Raw genomic sequence first — 17,342 nt, forward strand, 5'->3', positions numbered from 1 at the left:
AAAACTAAACATGAAACTTTTTTGGATGTACACATTGATTGTAGTAAATTTTGACTACTTTCCTGAAAAGTTCATTGATCACTGTTAAATATCATAATATAAAATTCAATAATTCTTATTTAGAAAGTAACTTTTATTCTTATGGCAACATTTTGTTGCAGTTTCTCAGAATCTGCTCAAGCTATTAATAATGCAAGCTAGACTGAATCACGATTTCTTAGCATATGTTGGCCAGTCATGTAAGTGACTAAAGTGTAAATCACCAACCCTGAGACCTTCTGTAAACAAACCGTCTCACTGATTCGATGTATCACTGAACACGGAGACCTTCCTGCATGCATAGAACTCACCATGATGAAAGTGGCACTACTTCCTTGCTGTTCACATGATTATTTTTAGAAAATAACCAATGTTCTAAAATATAATTTTGTACACAAATCTCTAAGCTCATTGAAAGTTACAATGCATATTCCTACAAAATGTTCACACTTATCTTGCCTTGCCATGGCACCAAGTTATTTTACGAAGTGCACTATATTTGGTGGAACAAAAATCGTTATTAGGGTGCTTGTCAAAGTTTCCAACCGCAATAAATTTACGAACTTTCTGTGTCTTGTTTTGATCATCATCATCAATATATTTATTGGACTTACAGCATTGCATGTGGCTGTTTATATATTTTATTTACATAAGATACAATTTACATAAAATCTACAAACAAATTTCAAATATACTCCTATCTATATCAAACCTTAGAAATATACATCACCATGTTATATCATTTTGTCTAAAAAAATGCAAGTAAAATATATTTAATTCACATGCAAGAAAGAAGCCAAATTTATGGGAAATGATTACTGGTTCAAGGAATTAACCATAAAGGTGAAGCAATAAGTACAAGAGAAGGAGCATTGGGTTTAAAGTGAGACGTCATTTGCGGCAGCGTATCCAATACTACAAATTGGCCGTTGTTTTACCTTACATAATGAATCCTGTAACAACGCTGGATTTTCGTGTGGATTATTTTACTTCTATGAGTTTGCAATGCTTTCTCCATGCACGTGGTTTTGCTTACAGAAGGTCTCTGGGTTGGTGATTTGAACTTTAGAGGTAGTGCTAGCTTGAGGAAATTCTTAGAAACAATAACACAGTGTTGCCAAATGAATGAAAGCTAATTTCAAATATGAATTATTACATTATTTTCTAATATGTAACAGTTATTTATTTATTTTATACATTCTGAGTATTTTTCAGAGTACTATCATACTCTTTAGTATGAGATAAGAGTACTTCTGTTTTGTTTAAAAATTATATTAATATTAAAATTATGTTGATATCCACAATATGATGCATGCTATTATGTTTTACACTTGTCAACTTCATACAATATAGTTGTTTCATATGTTGATTCAAGAAGTAACTGCTATACTTTATGCGTTTTAAAAGTTTGGATGTACAATTTAAAGTGGGATCTGAACCACTGAAATGTTCTCACATACACATTTTAAATTCTTGTTGTTTTTATTATTTTTAATGATGATGTTACAATATAGTGTAATTTTCCATATTTCCCTTCCAGTTGGCTGCCGCAGTGATAACGACTGCTCTGGAAAGCATGTGTGTATTAATCGCAACTGTGTTCCTGTCTGTGCACCAAACAATTCATCGTGTGGAACAGATGCCATCTGCTATGGAATTAACCACAGAGCAGTGTGCGAGTGTCCTCCGGGTCTGGTTGGCAATCCAAAGGTTGCTTGCGTGACTGTTGGTTGCCGCAGTGACTCAGAGTGTCCGAGCACCAGGGCATGCATCAATGCCCAATGTGTTGATCCTTGCGTTGTGAGGAATCCATGCCACGAACCAGCTGAGTGCAGAGTGTATGGCCATCAACCTGACTGCTCATGTCCACCGGGATATGTTGGCGACAGAGGACGTGGATGTATCAAAGGTACAGATCATTATTTTTTAACTTCGTTTCCCAAGAAATTTGAGTTTAAAAATGTACCCTCTGGTATGTTTTCTTTTTTATCTTCTTAGTTGACACCAGAGTGCCATATAGAATATTGTACAAATTCACATTTTATTATTATTGCATTTATCAGGAAGTATTCACTTATTTCCAGGGGTGCCTACAGCCAGGGTGGGGATAATGATGTGGACTGTGTCTTCAAAATTATTTGGGGTGGAGTCCCTAAAATATATGTATAAAAGGTTTACGCCTTGTCACCATGCTACAAAATACTAATTTCACGTAATAAATTAATAGAATGTTTGAAACCATGCTAAGAACATTTTGATAATCAATTACTAAACAGGATGAAGTGGGGTGGGGGAATCAGAATGTACTTCCTTAGTAATTAATTTACTTTAAATCCGTAAGTTGAAGAAAAGGAAGAATTTAGGGAAGCGGATCAGATCAGTAAAGTGTTTATTAAAGCTAAAAAAAAGGTGGATTTCAGTAATACGTAGTACAGTAGTAGGCACGCTGTTGTAATTAAATACTTTATGGGGATTATGACATGATCTGAGGAGATGCGCGATTGGTTTGGAGGAGGGAGTGGGGCATCCCTGATTATTTCTGCAAAACTTTACAAGTATCAGGACTCATATATTCATGTCTTCACAACCTGCCGTAAATAATTTTTAACTTAAGTATCTCCTGTATGGAATAGCTTATGATGCACACACACTTGCTGAAAAGGTACGTGAAATTTGTACCTCATCCATGAAATTGAACCTTGCCCGTGGAACATTTCTTGCCAATTCTCTTATCACAAAGCTACAGACTGCACCCAATTTTCACAACTTAGATATCTGTTCAAGTTTTCCACGTGCATTACAGGTATGTATATATACTGGAATTTCTGATTGCTATTAAACACCCTTAGGTATCTTAACATTAACTTGAAAACAATAGACATCATTACTTGCGTCAAACATCAGATGCATGGCTTGATAAAAATACCATTGAATATATATTGAGACATCACCAATTCAAGAAATACATGTTTGTTTATGTGTCATATGTGATTTTTATTGTTCTGAAATATAAGTTCAACAAGCAGTGAACAGTATTAAGAAGAAATATCTCCTTGAAATTAAGGGAATTTTTTCAACTTAAATGGCCCACAGAGAATACATTATAACTTACTGAAAAAATTATGCATGCCTTGTATTGAGATAAATACTTAGAGAGAGATCTAAGTTGTCAAAATTGTGGCAATACCAGAGGTTGTCCTTGTAGCTCACTCATAGATATTGGCATGGAATTTCAAAGAGATACATTTAATCCCTGGTTGTCACAATTTTCGTGTAACTAAGTTATAATGTTTTAAGATCATTTATTTTTTGGTTGTGCAACTTACAAGGTTTAAATTATAATTAATCAAATGTACTTGTACTCGATCCTCAAACATCCTTACACTTTATTTTAATAAAATGTTGTTAATCTTTTCAGTGGAGACAACATGTCGAGGAGATTTTGACTGCCCTTCACAGACAGCTTGCATCAACGATGAATGTGTAAACCCATGCAATTACACAGCTCCTTGCGGTGTAAATGCAGAATGTAAGGTACTGGACACTGTACCAGTGAGAACTATGATCTGTGAATGTCTACCGGGATACCAAGGCAATGCAGCTGTGCAGTGCGAGCCAAGTAAGTTATTACATTTTGACATATTTATATTATTCTTCTCTTCTGGTTTGCAAGCTTTGTTTTAACTGTTGTAAATGTTTTGGCTATATTTCAGAACTTAGACCAGCTTAATGATATAAACAGTATTAAATAATAATAAAAAAAAGGAAGAGTATTACTGTCATTTACACAAGAAAGGGTACCAGTTATAGGGAATATAGTGCATTAATAATAATGGTATTACATTTTCAACTAATGCCTCATACCATTGAAAGATAAGACCTGTCTAGAACAAATAACACTATGTAACGTATTTGTTCCTGGGTAGCAGGTGTCATTTCCTGATTGCTTGAATCTAAAAGGCATAAAAAATAGCAGTTTTGATCGCCAAACTTTGCTTTTGTAGTCAGGTCCTTGATATGTTTAAATTTGCAGGTTTCCAATGAGAATGTGCACAAATTACAGTTTTTTGTTCACATAAAGGTACAAGAAAGCAACATGTGGATCCATATTAACATGTATCCACTACAATTTATATATAAATGATCCCAAAAGATTTAATAATGAATAATTTTCAGAGAATTATGATTATATTGTAAATTAGTTTCCCCCAGAATTATCTCCCAACATATCCCCAGTGATGGATCTTCTGATGAACTGCCATTGGTTCTAGCCTTTGTAGAAGGCTGTGACTGTGGCCATTCCCTCCAGGGTTACTGTACTTTGACGTCAAAGAAACGAGAAAACTTGGTAAAATCACTTTGAGGAGACACGCTACCAATTTGAGCCAGTTAGCTAGCCTCAATGGCAGAGTGGTTAGGACAGCATGCTATGGCACCAGGTGTCCTGTATAGAAATCCCATCTTGGGTAATGGGTGTTCTTTGTGAGTGACCTTCCATCATATCATCAATCATCCGTAATTAGTCAAAAGTGGCAGAAAATTAAGTTAAAATCAATCAGTCAATCAATCTCTCTCAATCCTCTCTAAGACTCAGGGGGAGATTTTTTTTTTCCATTATGGAGCAGCATGACTTCGAGGATACTAAATGTATCAACTAAGAAGTTCCACTGACTCATGCTACAGTAAATTTCAGTAAGGCCAGTATGGTAGATGCAGAAGCCATATTCACTTGTGAAGAATCTGGCCCAAAAGAATTTTTAATGTCTTCTCTGAGCTGGGACTCGCATACTTTATAAGAAGTTCCACTGTTTCATCCTAGATGTGAAAACCTTAGTATTGTTTACTAAAGATTTCTCAGGCAGGACTCATTCTGTGAGAAGCCATCAACTCTTTGAAATTCAGAAAACTGGTGACCCATTCAATGAAAATGAGACAAGATAGTTGAATAAAGACCTTCACACTCCCTCTAAATAGCTACCATTTCCATTGTGGTTAAACTTCATAATCAAAAGTTCCAACTATGCATGATGATGGTATTGAATTTGGTGAGACTAATGTCTCTTATCAAGTCACTGAGATCTGTTTTGATTGGAGTATATTCCCAGAGCTCTGAATTCAGAATTTTTCGATATCTTCCTCAACCTGCGACATGTATTGATATCTTCTGAAGATGTCTGCTTTCTCTGACTGAATTTTAGACCAGTATGATCCCAAGTGGTCCTGGACCGTGGTCGTGCAGTCCAACGCATCATGCTTTGGGCTCCGGCTACGGGACGTGTGCAGGTTCGAGTCTCCTGGGGGATTTCGGCTTGTGTATAGGACTGGTGACCACCGACCATCGTGAGGAAATTGGGGAACTACGAATGAGTAGCATAACCTGGTCATGATTGATCGTTTTTGTGTTTTTAAGTCCACTTTATGCATATGCACAATAAGGCTAAACGGGACTGGACCTACAGTTTAAGGTGGGATCAAACCACTATGTGCCTTCACCAGGAATCTAACCCAGAACCCCTTGATTAACCCGGTCATGAAAACCTACAGCAACAGCTGGGGGCTCATCTTGCTGACCACACGTCACCCTGTAACTGGTCGGATGACCTCCCACTGGGGTGAGTGAGTAGGATCAGACAGGAGTGAGGCCGGCAATCGGTAGGTAGGTCTGAGGCCTCAGTGGGCTGTTGCGCCATGGGTTATTATTGTGATCCCAAGTGATGGATGAAAGAAGAGGTCAATTTCAAAATGTCAAGGTCCTGGTTACAATACAATCTTTGTGTGGAATAATAGCCATTGTCTACTTTTGAGGCACAAACGACTAGGAAATAACACTTACTGCCCAGGAACAGATAAAAAAATATTTTTCTGTTACACAATGTAATTGAAATTTACAAAAATGCTGACACTGCTGCAACATTTAACAAGCTACTTATCTTTGGCATATCTTCCTTTCCTGGATGATTTCAGAGAGATGCTGCAGAAAAGTATGGATTCGATTGTTAACTTTAATATGTGGTTTATGTGGGGTGGGTGGATCAAGCTGCGTACTCATGTTTTTCTGTGAATAGTGCTGCCATCTTGTTGCCAATTCATGTTACTAGTGCTCCACCACAGCCTTAGCAGTAGGTTGAAAGGTCAGGAGGATGCTTCCTTTTTTTAAATTTTTTGTTTGAAAAATTCTTATTAAGTATCTGTCAAGTAATAGTTTTCAGTAAGTTCAGATTTGTATTTTACACCTTTGTCAGTGCATTTTGGCATTTGATTCAATATTTTTTCGTATGTTAGGCGAAGTGATCCCATGATGTTTTCACTTTAACTGAGTAGGAAAGTAGTATAGCAAAAATATTTTTTGATTAACATTCATATTTTGTTTGCAAATTTTTTTTTAATGCTTCCAATAATGGCATGAAACACCAAAATAATATTGATTTCTATCAAACATGAAATCATAAATGATTTTAATTGGCTGGTCAATTAATGTAAATTAGAATATCTAAGTATCAAATTACTAAATTTTTCCAAAATTCTACAAACTGAAAAATCGACAAAGATAAGAAGTAATGAAACCAAAATTTCTGAATTTTAAAAGTGAAACTACATGTATATCACCTCGACATATGCCCTATCTAAGGTAAGACATCTCATTTTATTCCATGCAGAATTACTTCTGTGACATTTGTCATGGTTCTTTATGAACAAAAGAATATATGTAGTGTGTTCTGAAATATAGCTATGGTGCTTGATGCAATAATAAAAAGTCTTATGCATTGGAAATTAAGATGAATTTAAAATAAAAATGTATTTAATAAAATTAAAAACCTGCTTAAATGAACAAAATAATGCATAGTTTTTAACCTGCTTATTAATCTCGTAATTTTTTATTTTCCAGGTATAACCAACCTACTAATTGTACTCCATAACCAGCATGTGATTGAAATGCTTTGCTTGCTTCATTTGAGTTTATGTGTATGCTAATATGCTTTTGTAGGTTCAAATAACAACATTTGTACTATTCTCCTTTTCAGGATGCTTTTGCAATAATTACAATGATTTAAAAAATGTAATGCAAGTATTATAATGCCATTTAACACTTGCTATCAAATAAGAGTACTGTGATTTGAATGCTTTAAAAAAAACCTCTTTAAATCCCTTATATTACCCATTTCAACCATGCTTAAGCTTACCTAACACATAATGCAGCTTGTACCTGTGCAGAAATGCATGTGCATGTTTAATTAGTTGCCTTTATGTATTATTTTTTTAATGCATGCCAAATTAAACTATAGTAGTTCGTTTTTAAGAATTAGACATACCTTGTTCAGTCATTGTAGAAGTTATCTGCTGAAATAGAGCATGATTATGCAATCTAATTAAATGCTTTCATAAATGCATGCGATCTAATTTAAAATACATTAAATACTGCATAACAGAAGCATTAATGTGTAACGTGAAACATAAAAGTCACAATAAATATTCTGATTGTAGTTAGAATTATCCAAGTGGTTGATGAATTTCACTTATTACTTGTTCCAAATGTATTTCTCACCCTTGTCATGCTTTTATTTCATTTATGAAGCTATGTATAAACTTCTAGGTAAAGAGATTTTCCATTGGATTTTCTTTATATATATATAAAATAATAATTAAAAAAAATACATCTTCACGAGTCAAGTTCTTACAGGAAAAATATCAGTTATAGTTGACTAGATATTTACACACTGGATTGTAACACCATTTTGATGATCATTTCGCATTGTTGTGATTGAAGTATGAAGTGATGTTTTGGATATCCTTTCTTCACTGTTCATTTAATTGACAGCTAGTAAACAAAATTGGTTTTGATCATTTTGGAATGAAGTTGACATATATATTATAGATGTGCCATAATATAAACTTCACTATGTATCCATAATTCTTATTAAAAATCTTAGTGTGTCTCTTATTTTGAACTTTTTTGTTAGAGTTTGTATGCAACAAAGAGAGTGAGATAGAGATAATTTATATTGCGGTTTAAATGACAATGCACAATTTTTGAGTGACTAATTTTGCTTGAAATTAGTTTTTGATTTTACATGAAACTGGCAAATTAGACTGGTGCTAAAGAATGCATGAGGCATGTGATGTTGTATGGTTTGTACGGTAAACTTGTGAAAATACATTCCACTATCTGCTTTCCATACAATTAGATTTTTATCTTTAAGTGCATCAACCACACATCACTTTTTTAAACTATCTGTGAGAATGTTTATTGTGATTTTCATGATTCCTTGATTTATGCAGATACTTAATGTGAATTAAATACTTGAGTTGGGTGAAGTGAATTTTTATGTTTTTATGTGAAATTGTTTAGTAACTCATTGTATACATATTTCCTTTTTTCACTAACAGTTCCATCCTGTCCAATTGAAAAGGGATACGTTAGAGACGATCACGGAAACTGCATTTGTCCACCTGGCTCTGGTCTTAATGAAAATGATTATTGCATAAGATGTCCAGTTGACAAAGGTAAATACTTTTTTTGTATGTAGTTAAATCATGTTGTCCTCGTTTGAAACCTGTGACGTCGCACCCCTCTTTGAATCTACTTCAGTCGGACCACAAGTCGCTGTGCGCTATCTTCAAAATCCCGGTGAAAGATTCCGCTGTGGAAGAAAATGCCATGGGACACTCTCCGTCGAGCCATTGGCCTTTTCAACTGGGACCTGCTTTCCGAAGAGACCGTGACCTAGGCTGTCGAACTGTTTACGGACGTGATTCATGCCCTAATTCAGGACTATGTGCCACATAAAACAATGACATGTAAAAAGTTTCCCCCGTGGTTTGATAAGGATTTGCAGCATCTGTTGCAGAACAAAAGAGAGCATGGCAGTTGTGGAAAAGTTTCCACAATCCCCCCACACACATAAGTAAAGCATAGTAAAGACCTTATGAAACAGAAATACACAGAATATGTAAACACAGTCATAAATGAACTCCTTACTGATCCGAAGAGATTCTGGACTTTGATAATTCACTGAGACAATTAAAACACTCCTTTTGGAAGTAACACACAATGGCATTTCAGCTGTTGGTAATGATAGAACTGAACTATTCATTCAAACATTAAAAAAAAAATTGCTTCGAATAAAGTTTTAGATTACGCGACTATCAAATCGATGCCATAAACGCCATTACTAATTGCAATCAGTTGGATGTTGTGTACTTTGATATGTCTAAAGCTTTTGATTCAGTGGATCACCATTAACTACTTCATAAATGAGCTAACAGGTTTATCATCACTGGAAACACGTTAAATATAGTGAAAGACTATCTTAGAAATAGACAACAACGTGTTATACATCCTTTGAACTCATTCTAGCTGGCTTCCTGTTATATCTGGTGCGCCGCAAGGAAGCATTCTTGGCCCTCTGTTATTTTTATTATATCTGGATGATCTCACAGATCCCTTTAATTCCTCCATCTCAAGCACAATTTTAATATTCGCCTATGATTGCAAAATTACTAGAGAAATAAAACAGCCATCAGACATGCAACTTCTCCAAAATGACATAAACAGATTCTCTGAATGGTGTAATCAATGGAAACCATCCATACACCCTTCTAAATGCTCTCTCTTACATAACAATTTCATTGAAACAAAACATTCTTGAAGGTAATTTTACACTCACCGACCTTCCTCTAACAAAAGAAGTACAACAGTGAGAACTGGGTATCCTCGTAGATTCAAAACTAACTTTCTAAAATCACATATCAACCATCACAAAAAAAGCAGTGCGTATGCTAGGCCTACTGTACAGATTGACCGAAATCAATAACCCGAAAGCACTTTCCATTTACTTGAAAATATTTGTGTCCCCCATTCTAGAATACTGTTCACCAATCTGGAACATGGCTGCCCTTTCTCATAACTCCAAGATCGACAGTGTTCTCAGCTTCTTCCTCTCCATCGTTTGATATAGAGTGCCTGCCCCGAGACACCTGCCTAAGAGAGATTCTGCTTGTAAATCTGCACATTAATACTCCAGATACTCTTAGATACGTCGCAGATATGAAATTCCTATAAACACTAGTCTACTGTTTTACTGTTGTTTCTTTCCGGTTTAAAATGGCTTCTGCTGTATTGGAAATTTCAATAAATAAATAAATTTCAGTCTACTATTGAAATTTCCAAAGTTGTTGCAAAATAGGCTACATTTACTATCCGTGACAAAAATATTGAGCCCTCGGTTTGCGTGCTTGTAAAATTGTACTCCATGGGAGGAAAAAAGTCAAATATACCTCATTGGAAAACTACAAGTGTCTGCTTTTAGACAAAAGCAAGACAAAGTGATTTTAACTCTGTCTGTTTTCTATTCAGAGAAAAATGTTTGTAAAACTGTAGTTTTTCATGTATTTTTTACATAAGTCGAATTCAATTGTGTGTAGCTTCACGTAAAACCGTCGTAATATTTTTTTTTTTTTTTTTTTTTTTTTGTGATTGAAGCTTGTTTATGTGGAAATATATCAGCCAAATACAATGGTACTATGAGCTGTGGATCAGCCACAATTAATGATTAATTATAATGTTGCAATCTCAGAAATGGCCAGTGCAATGGTTATGAAATGCATATAAAAATGATGGCCGTAGAATAAAAATCAAATTTCTATATTTCATTTTTCACACTGTACAAATTAAAAACAACAGAGATAATTGTTTTTCTTGGCAACTGATTCCCACGCAATTCACATCATTGCTAAGAACAAGTGAGCTTTGTTGCCAAGCGTCTCCGCTTGCCCTTTAAACTCTGCATCCAAGCAGCTTTGACACGGGAAACGAGCCAAAACAACGTGTTGCGCAAAGGAAAGCATTGTAGAGATGCCGAAATGTGCTTTTGTCACTTCTGTGTTTACATTCCTGCTATGAATTATTGCCTGAATTCCCACATAGCCATGATAATTCTTACAAGCATGCTATCCAGGCAGTCAGCCTCTCACTAGTTTGCATGTTTGTTCATAAGTACAGTATTGAGTGATGGCGGTTCTGTGAAGTGATTAAACCAAGGTGTCAAGTGGACGGCGGAGTGTTTCGGGGTTACGTCAGCACAGTGAAAAAGGTATGTAAAGAAAAAGGGATCAACAAAAATTTGCATCAACCCAATATTTTATTGGGCAAGTTTTTGCAAGATGTGGTGAGAAGAAAGATACACGACTTTTAATTATCCAGTTCAACAGAATCCATTATCAACAGCATGTTATACTTTTACCTTTCACTCATTATATTTATTAAAAATGTATTTAGTTCTTAGTCCTGTCTCTCTTAATGAACCGCTGGCCCCATGGCAGAGTGGTTAGCACATCACGCTGCGATGCCAGGGTTCCCAGGTTTGAATCCTGGCTTGGGCATGGACGTTTGTGATGTCTATTCCTCAATTTCATCATATCATCACTCATCCCCATCTTCGCAAATTAGCCAAAAGTGGCACAAGAAGCAAAGTAAAATAAATCAAATCAAAATAAAAAAAATCAAATCTTAATGAACACACAACTCCTTGCTTATTACAAGAGTTGCAAACTGTGAAACAGACAACAATATAAAAGCAATATTTCAGGTGGAATGTATAGCAACACGTTAAATGCTGAAACCACCACCACTACTCGACACGATGATTAAGTGAATTTTGAGAGATAAACACAATTTACATGCATTTTTGTTCAAAATCTATTTTAAAATATTAGTTGGCATGAAGGCTTCAAATATGCATTTTTTTTAAATATAATTTTTATGTGTTGCTATCGCTAGTACGCACCTCTCTTTGTTTCCCTTTCTTATAAAATCGCTGTACACAGCAGGTGCATTATTATTGTATACAGAGAAGACTGGATCTCTCATCGACTTCATTCAAATCGTCCTCATCGAACATCCTTGCACTCAATATATCTGTTTAAATGTGCAACATAAAATAATACTGGGAAAATGATGTTCATATAAAGCAGTTTTCTCTCTTTAAGTTCACTTTATGCTCAGATAGGATAATCGGGACTGGACTTACAGTTTAAAGTGGGATCCGAACCACTATGTACCTCCACCGGGTATCGAAGAAGATGATGTTCATATGAAGTTAACAACTAACAGAAATGCCCCCCCCCAAAAAAAAAAAAAAACCTGCAGTAGAGCAGTACTCCATTTCCAATATGAGAAATATTTCATTCATTATTTTATGCTGTGACAATACTTTTGATCGGTTCGACGGAATGCACTTGCACGATTCTCGCAGCGAAGTGCAGCGAAACGGCAATCCTGTGGAAGTCGCTTGCAGCCCGCGGAGTCTGAGATTGGCTGCACCCAGCCATACGTCATGCAGCCATTTACCATATTAGGAGTGCGAAAGAATAATTAATATCTGGAACCATATTTGAGGTACACACACCAAACGTCTGGAATTTGATCAAATGCGTTCTGTCAACAGTTTTTTGCAATTTCATTGAATTTGTAATTATGCATTTCAAGTTTGTACATTTCCCTAAAATGCCAATTTTTAAAGTATCTAGTAAAAATATGGATTTGATTTTTTCTACAGAGGTGCAAAAATAATCAAACTTAAAGTACACAAAATCTCAAAATTATATGTACAGTCAATTATGAACTGTATGGTGTTAAGTTCCCCGTTCATGAAAATGGAAGAAAAACTACACTTTTCAGTGATTTATTTATTATAGTAAGACAACAAAGTTAAGATTAATTTTCAGATAAACTATATTAAAAAGTAGATACTTGAAGCTTTCGAATGAGGTATACTTGACTCTTTTCCTCCCACGGAGTACAATTTTACAAGCACATAAACCGAGGGTTCAATATTTTTGTCATGGATAGTAGTTTTATAACTTGCTCTTAAGGGACTTTTTACACCCCCTTTTTTATCTTTTTAAATTTAAGGTAAGGGTTTTGGGTAAGGGGATCTTCCCTGCATTCATTGAAGAATGCAAAATGGCCTGATGTGCCGACGCACACAAAATTTTTAATTAAATCAATTATAACTTGCTGAAAAGTTGTGTGTTTCAATTAAATTAGTTCCTTCCATTGCAGTGAGATGGCATGATGTCAATATACTGCAAGTATAATGATGATTCATATTCCAACAGGTTTGAAGGTGGATGAGCGAGGCCGCTGTGTGTGTGCTTTGGAGCGTGGAATGATTATTGACCAGCGAGGAAGGTGCATCTGCCCAACAGAGCATGGTTACTACCTCGACTTCAGCGGCAATTGCATCAAGTGTAAGTTTTCAATATAGTATCAGCATTGGTACTGGTACAAAGAATATTGGTGTCAGTATTGGCTGAGACCAGTGATGTCTGTATTGGAAAGTACTGGATATGTGATACTGCAAGTTTATATATTTTATAGATCATGCATGATGTGTAATTTTAATTAATCTTACCAATATCATGTGAAAGTGAATTTCATGATTAATGGCAGCTCTTTTAATAAACAGTAGATTAATATCCGCGCATATATGCATCTTCAACTTAAGATCCGAATTTCTTAACCCACAAGGGTTTTTAGTCAAGGGAGGGAAAGAAATAAGCTTTACATACAGGTTAAAATGCAAACTGGTAAAAATACACCAGTAGGGTATCAATTAAGGATGGACCAATATGAAATCTTGGCCGATAACGATATAAAATTTAAAGATACTGATAACCCATATTCTACTGATCCGATACAGAATTCCAAATGATCCTTGAAGAACCTGAATAGTTCGTTAACCTTCTTAATAAATGTGTTTCCAAGTGACTGTAATCCTAGTGATCTTGCATATTTAGACATTTTTACTTTTTTTAAAATTAGGGCATGAAGATTATCCATAAAAATTACACCAAAATAGCACAATTTTGCACTACATTATAAGATATTTATAGATATTTCGGATTGATAAAATAATCGGTAATTTTACCAATAAATTGATGCACCAATATGCCAATTTCGGCCAATACAGATAGAGTACCGATTAATCTGTCCCATCCTTAGTATCAATATAAAATTTATCATTCGCAATAACGGATTTAATTCTACCAATTTGATACTAAATCACCAATGTTACACACTGCCATACGCAGAAATTTTTTTGTCAGGAGTGGCTGGAATGGTGGCTGCTTTCTAGCAGGGCCGGCATACACAATAAGATACTTAGTATATTAAAAACTTTCCACTCTCAAAAATGGCAATCAAGGATCATTTTTAGAGGAATTTGGATTTACCATTCTGTTTTTTCCAACTTTTTCACTCTTTTTATTTGAAAATGTTTATTTTCGCAAAATATCGGAGGGGGCTAGCTCCATCAGCCCCCCCCCCTCTGCGTACGCCAGTTCTGTTACATGAAGAACCTGAATGGTTTACTCACTTCCTTAATTGATGCATATAGCTAAGAAAATCCTATAATATTGTAACGGCGGAACATCAAATTTAAATTTCTCAGGGAACCAAGGTGGAAGAACTTAAAATTATTAATCTGAAATTTTGTTTAACATTTTCCTCTATTAGGACCACGAAAATTGAACATCTAATATGGGAAATGTAAAATCGGGGTTGCTTGTATGTACTTTCAATAGATAGAAATATATTGCCTCTACATTTTGACACATACATGTGCATCTTTTACAAGGGAAGGATTCATTCCATTTTTTCTTGGAATAGACACATGTGTTGAAGCATGGAGGCAATTCATTTATATTCATAAACTACACTGCTTATATTGTTATTAGTTTTATATGGGCAATCTGCAATATGCACACAGTTTTTTCAACGTGTTATTTTCGTTTCACCCCCAGCTGAAGTACCTCAGCCTCCAGAACCAGAGTGTGAATCGGACGACCAGTGCCCTGACTACAGATACTGCAACCTGGAAACAAAAACATGCCAAGACCCCTGTGCCACGAAACGCTGCGGCATCAATGCCTTGTGTAATGCCACCAACCACCAGGCAGTGTGCCAGTGCATCAGTGGATACACTGGAGATCCTACAGAAATGTGCAGTAAGTAACATGAATCCCTTTTTGAAAGTTTACATTGCAGAATGTAAGGTTATACATTTAATACCTCACAAAATTAAATATTTAGCAAAAAGATTGTCATGCTAGCATTAGAATCAGTTTAAATCATAGTGCCTGAGTTCAATTGGGGTTAACAATGACACATGTCACTTGTCGCTTGTTGGTCTGTAATGTGTCACTTGCCACTTCAGTGCAAAAGCTCCCATGCACCACAACATACCTTGGTGTCATTCATGTGTTTTATTTACCATCAACACCACCTTCTAAGATGGTACAAAAGTGATGTAAGATACCAAAAAAATAGAGAAAGAAAAATCTGGATATGAAAGCAAAAAAAAGCAGCTAATAAAAATATGTACATGAAAATTTTAATGTACGTTTAACATTCTTTTTTCTTTCCCAGATGGAACTTCACCATTCAGAACAGACTTCCCTCGCCCAGATATGGTGGTCAGCTGCCTCTCTGATGGAGTGCAAGTCGAGATACACATTGCGGAGCAAGGTTTCAATGGAGTTCTCTACGTGAAGGGCCACAGCAAGGATGAGCAGTGCAGAAGTGTTGTCACAATGAGCCAGGACTCTGTACCTCGAGTAGAAGTCTTCAAGGTCAAATTTGGAAACTGTGGCCTTATACATGTCAATGTAAGTGTCTTTCTTGTATGGTTGCTTTTATGATATTTTACTGATACGATATTTCTCTACTTGGCCTATAACTTAGTGCAAAATTCTACCATTTTGTTCTCATTTTTATGAATGTAAGGGTATGATTCATGTAAATTGATTTTGTAAAGTGTATAGCTAAATACAATTTATTTTAGATCAAAATGTCATTTGGTTACCTAGATTAGTGAAGGAGGAGAATGAACCATTCAGATTCTTCTTAGAACAGTTGTAAGTTTATCAGATCAGTTATTGGTAACCATCTGCATTGGGGAGGGGGGGGGTTGAACTGGTTGCCCCCCTCTCCCTTGGAAGTTGGCATTATTAATTTCAAATTACAAAAAGGAGAATGCTTGTTATTTTTACAGTTAATACCAGAAATAAAGTTCAGTTGGTTCACATTCTAATAATCAAAGTATGAAATGCATTATCCAAAAAAATTGACTGTAAAATACAAGAATCAGGTTACATTTTCAGATTCCACCATTTAAAGTTTTTTCCAACAAGGTGTGTAAAAATTAATAACAAAATAGAATAAATATGCATTTTAGTACACTAACTGTATGAAATGTAGAAAAAATGAAACATTTGTCCTCGATATTCACTTATCTGGTGGATGAAGTAGAAAATTTTCTCCAGGATATAATTGCCCGTATCAGTTAATTTTATATCAATATTGTCTCTAACTCATAGTTTCTGACAAGTGTCTTAGTCTGAGTGCTTGCTTCTTTCGATTTCTCAGGGACAAGCAAGCTTCATCCTTGTGATACAGAAACATCCGAAATTAGTGACTTACAAGGCCCAGGCGTACCACATCAAGTGCGTCTACAACACCGGAGAGAAGAATGTGACGCTTGGCTTCAACGTTTCTATGTTGACGACAGCTGGAACAATAGCAAACACCGGGCCTCCTCCAACGTGCATCATGAAGATCGTCACTCACACGGGACAAGAAATCAACCAGGCAGAAATTGGAGATAATCTGCTGCTGCGAGTGGATGTCCAACCAGCAAGTAAGTGCTGTTTATTTGTTTCATCCTTTTTTACATTGAAGTGCTGCTTTTTTTACTAAAATTGTAATTGTAACATTCCTTTATATACACACACACTTTTGCAAGGTGAAATTACTGATTATACGTACCCACATATTGCTAACATGTTGATGTTATTCACTTGATAAGATAAGAAAAAAGCTTAAAAGAATGTAATTAGACAAAAAAAATAAACCAGAATTACTATATTATATAAAAATGGTATACATATTTAAATACAAATATAAGGAGGTTTTTTGTACTTGTTACAATAGTTATTTGTTACATAAATGATCATTCATGTTTCGATAAAAGTTAATAATTTACTTCTGTGTACTTATTAATAAATAATCATATTTACAAATAGGTTTTTACATACAGAGTTGCAAAAACGAAATGTGGGTCATTAACAATAAAAGTTTGAGTTTGTTTTTAAGTCTATTTTTTGCACAGAACGGTCAGTTCGGACTGGGCCTACAGTTTGAAGTGGGATCCATACAACTATGTGCCTCGACTGGTTATCAATTCCAGGACCCCATTATTATGCAATGGCTTTAAAACTATACCATCGGGGAGGACCTATTAACA

The 17,342-nt window shown here is 35.3% G+C and overlaps 1 protein-coding gene across 1 annotated transcript in view; it reads left to right on the forward strand.

Moving 5' to 3' along the window:
- Nucleotides 1-17,342, forward strand: part of dpy (fibrillin-like protein dumpy) — a 474,963-nt gene that overhangs the window by 453,570 nt on the left and 4,051 nt on the right. The window contains exons 172-178 of the mRNA XM_083128311.1: nt 1,580-1,948; nt 3,458-3,658; nt 8,425-8,541; nt 13,156-13,287; nt 14,842-15,045; nt 15,467-15,705; nt 16,466-16,736. Of these exons, the coding sequence (XP_082984437.1) occupies nt 1,580-1,948; nt 3,458-3,658; nt 8,425-8,541; nt 13,156-13,287; nt 14,842-15,045; nt 15,467-15,705; nt 16,466-16,736 (1,533 nt within the window). The remainder of the gene's footprint in view (nt 1-1,579; nt 1,949-3,457; nt 3,659-8,424; nt 8,542-13,155; nt 13,288-14,841; nt 15,046-15,466; nt 15,706-16,465; nt 16,737-17,342) is intronic.

Source organism: Lepisma saccharinum, chromosome 9, assembly GCF_977018435.1.
Source record: "Lepisma saccharinum chromosome 9, izLepSacc3.1, whole genome shotgun sequence".
NCBI classification, from domain to species: Eukaryota; Metazoa; Arthropoda; class Insecta; order Zygentoma; family Lepismatidae; genus Lepisma; species Lepisma saccharinum.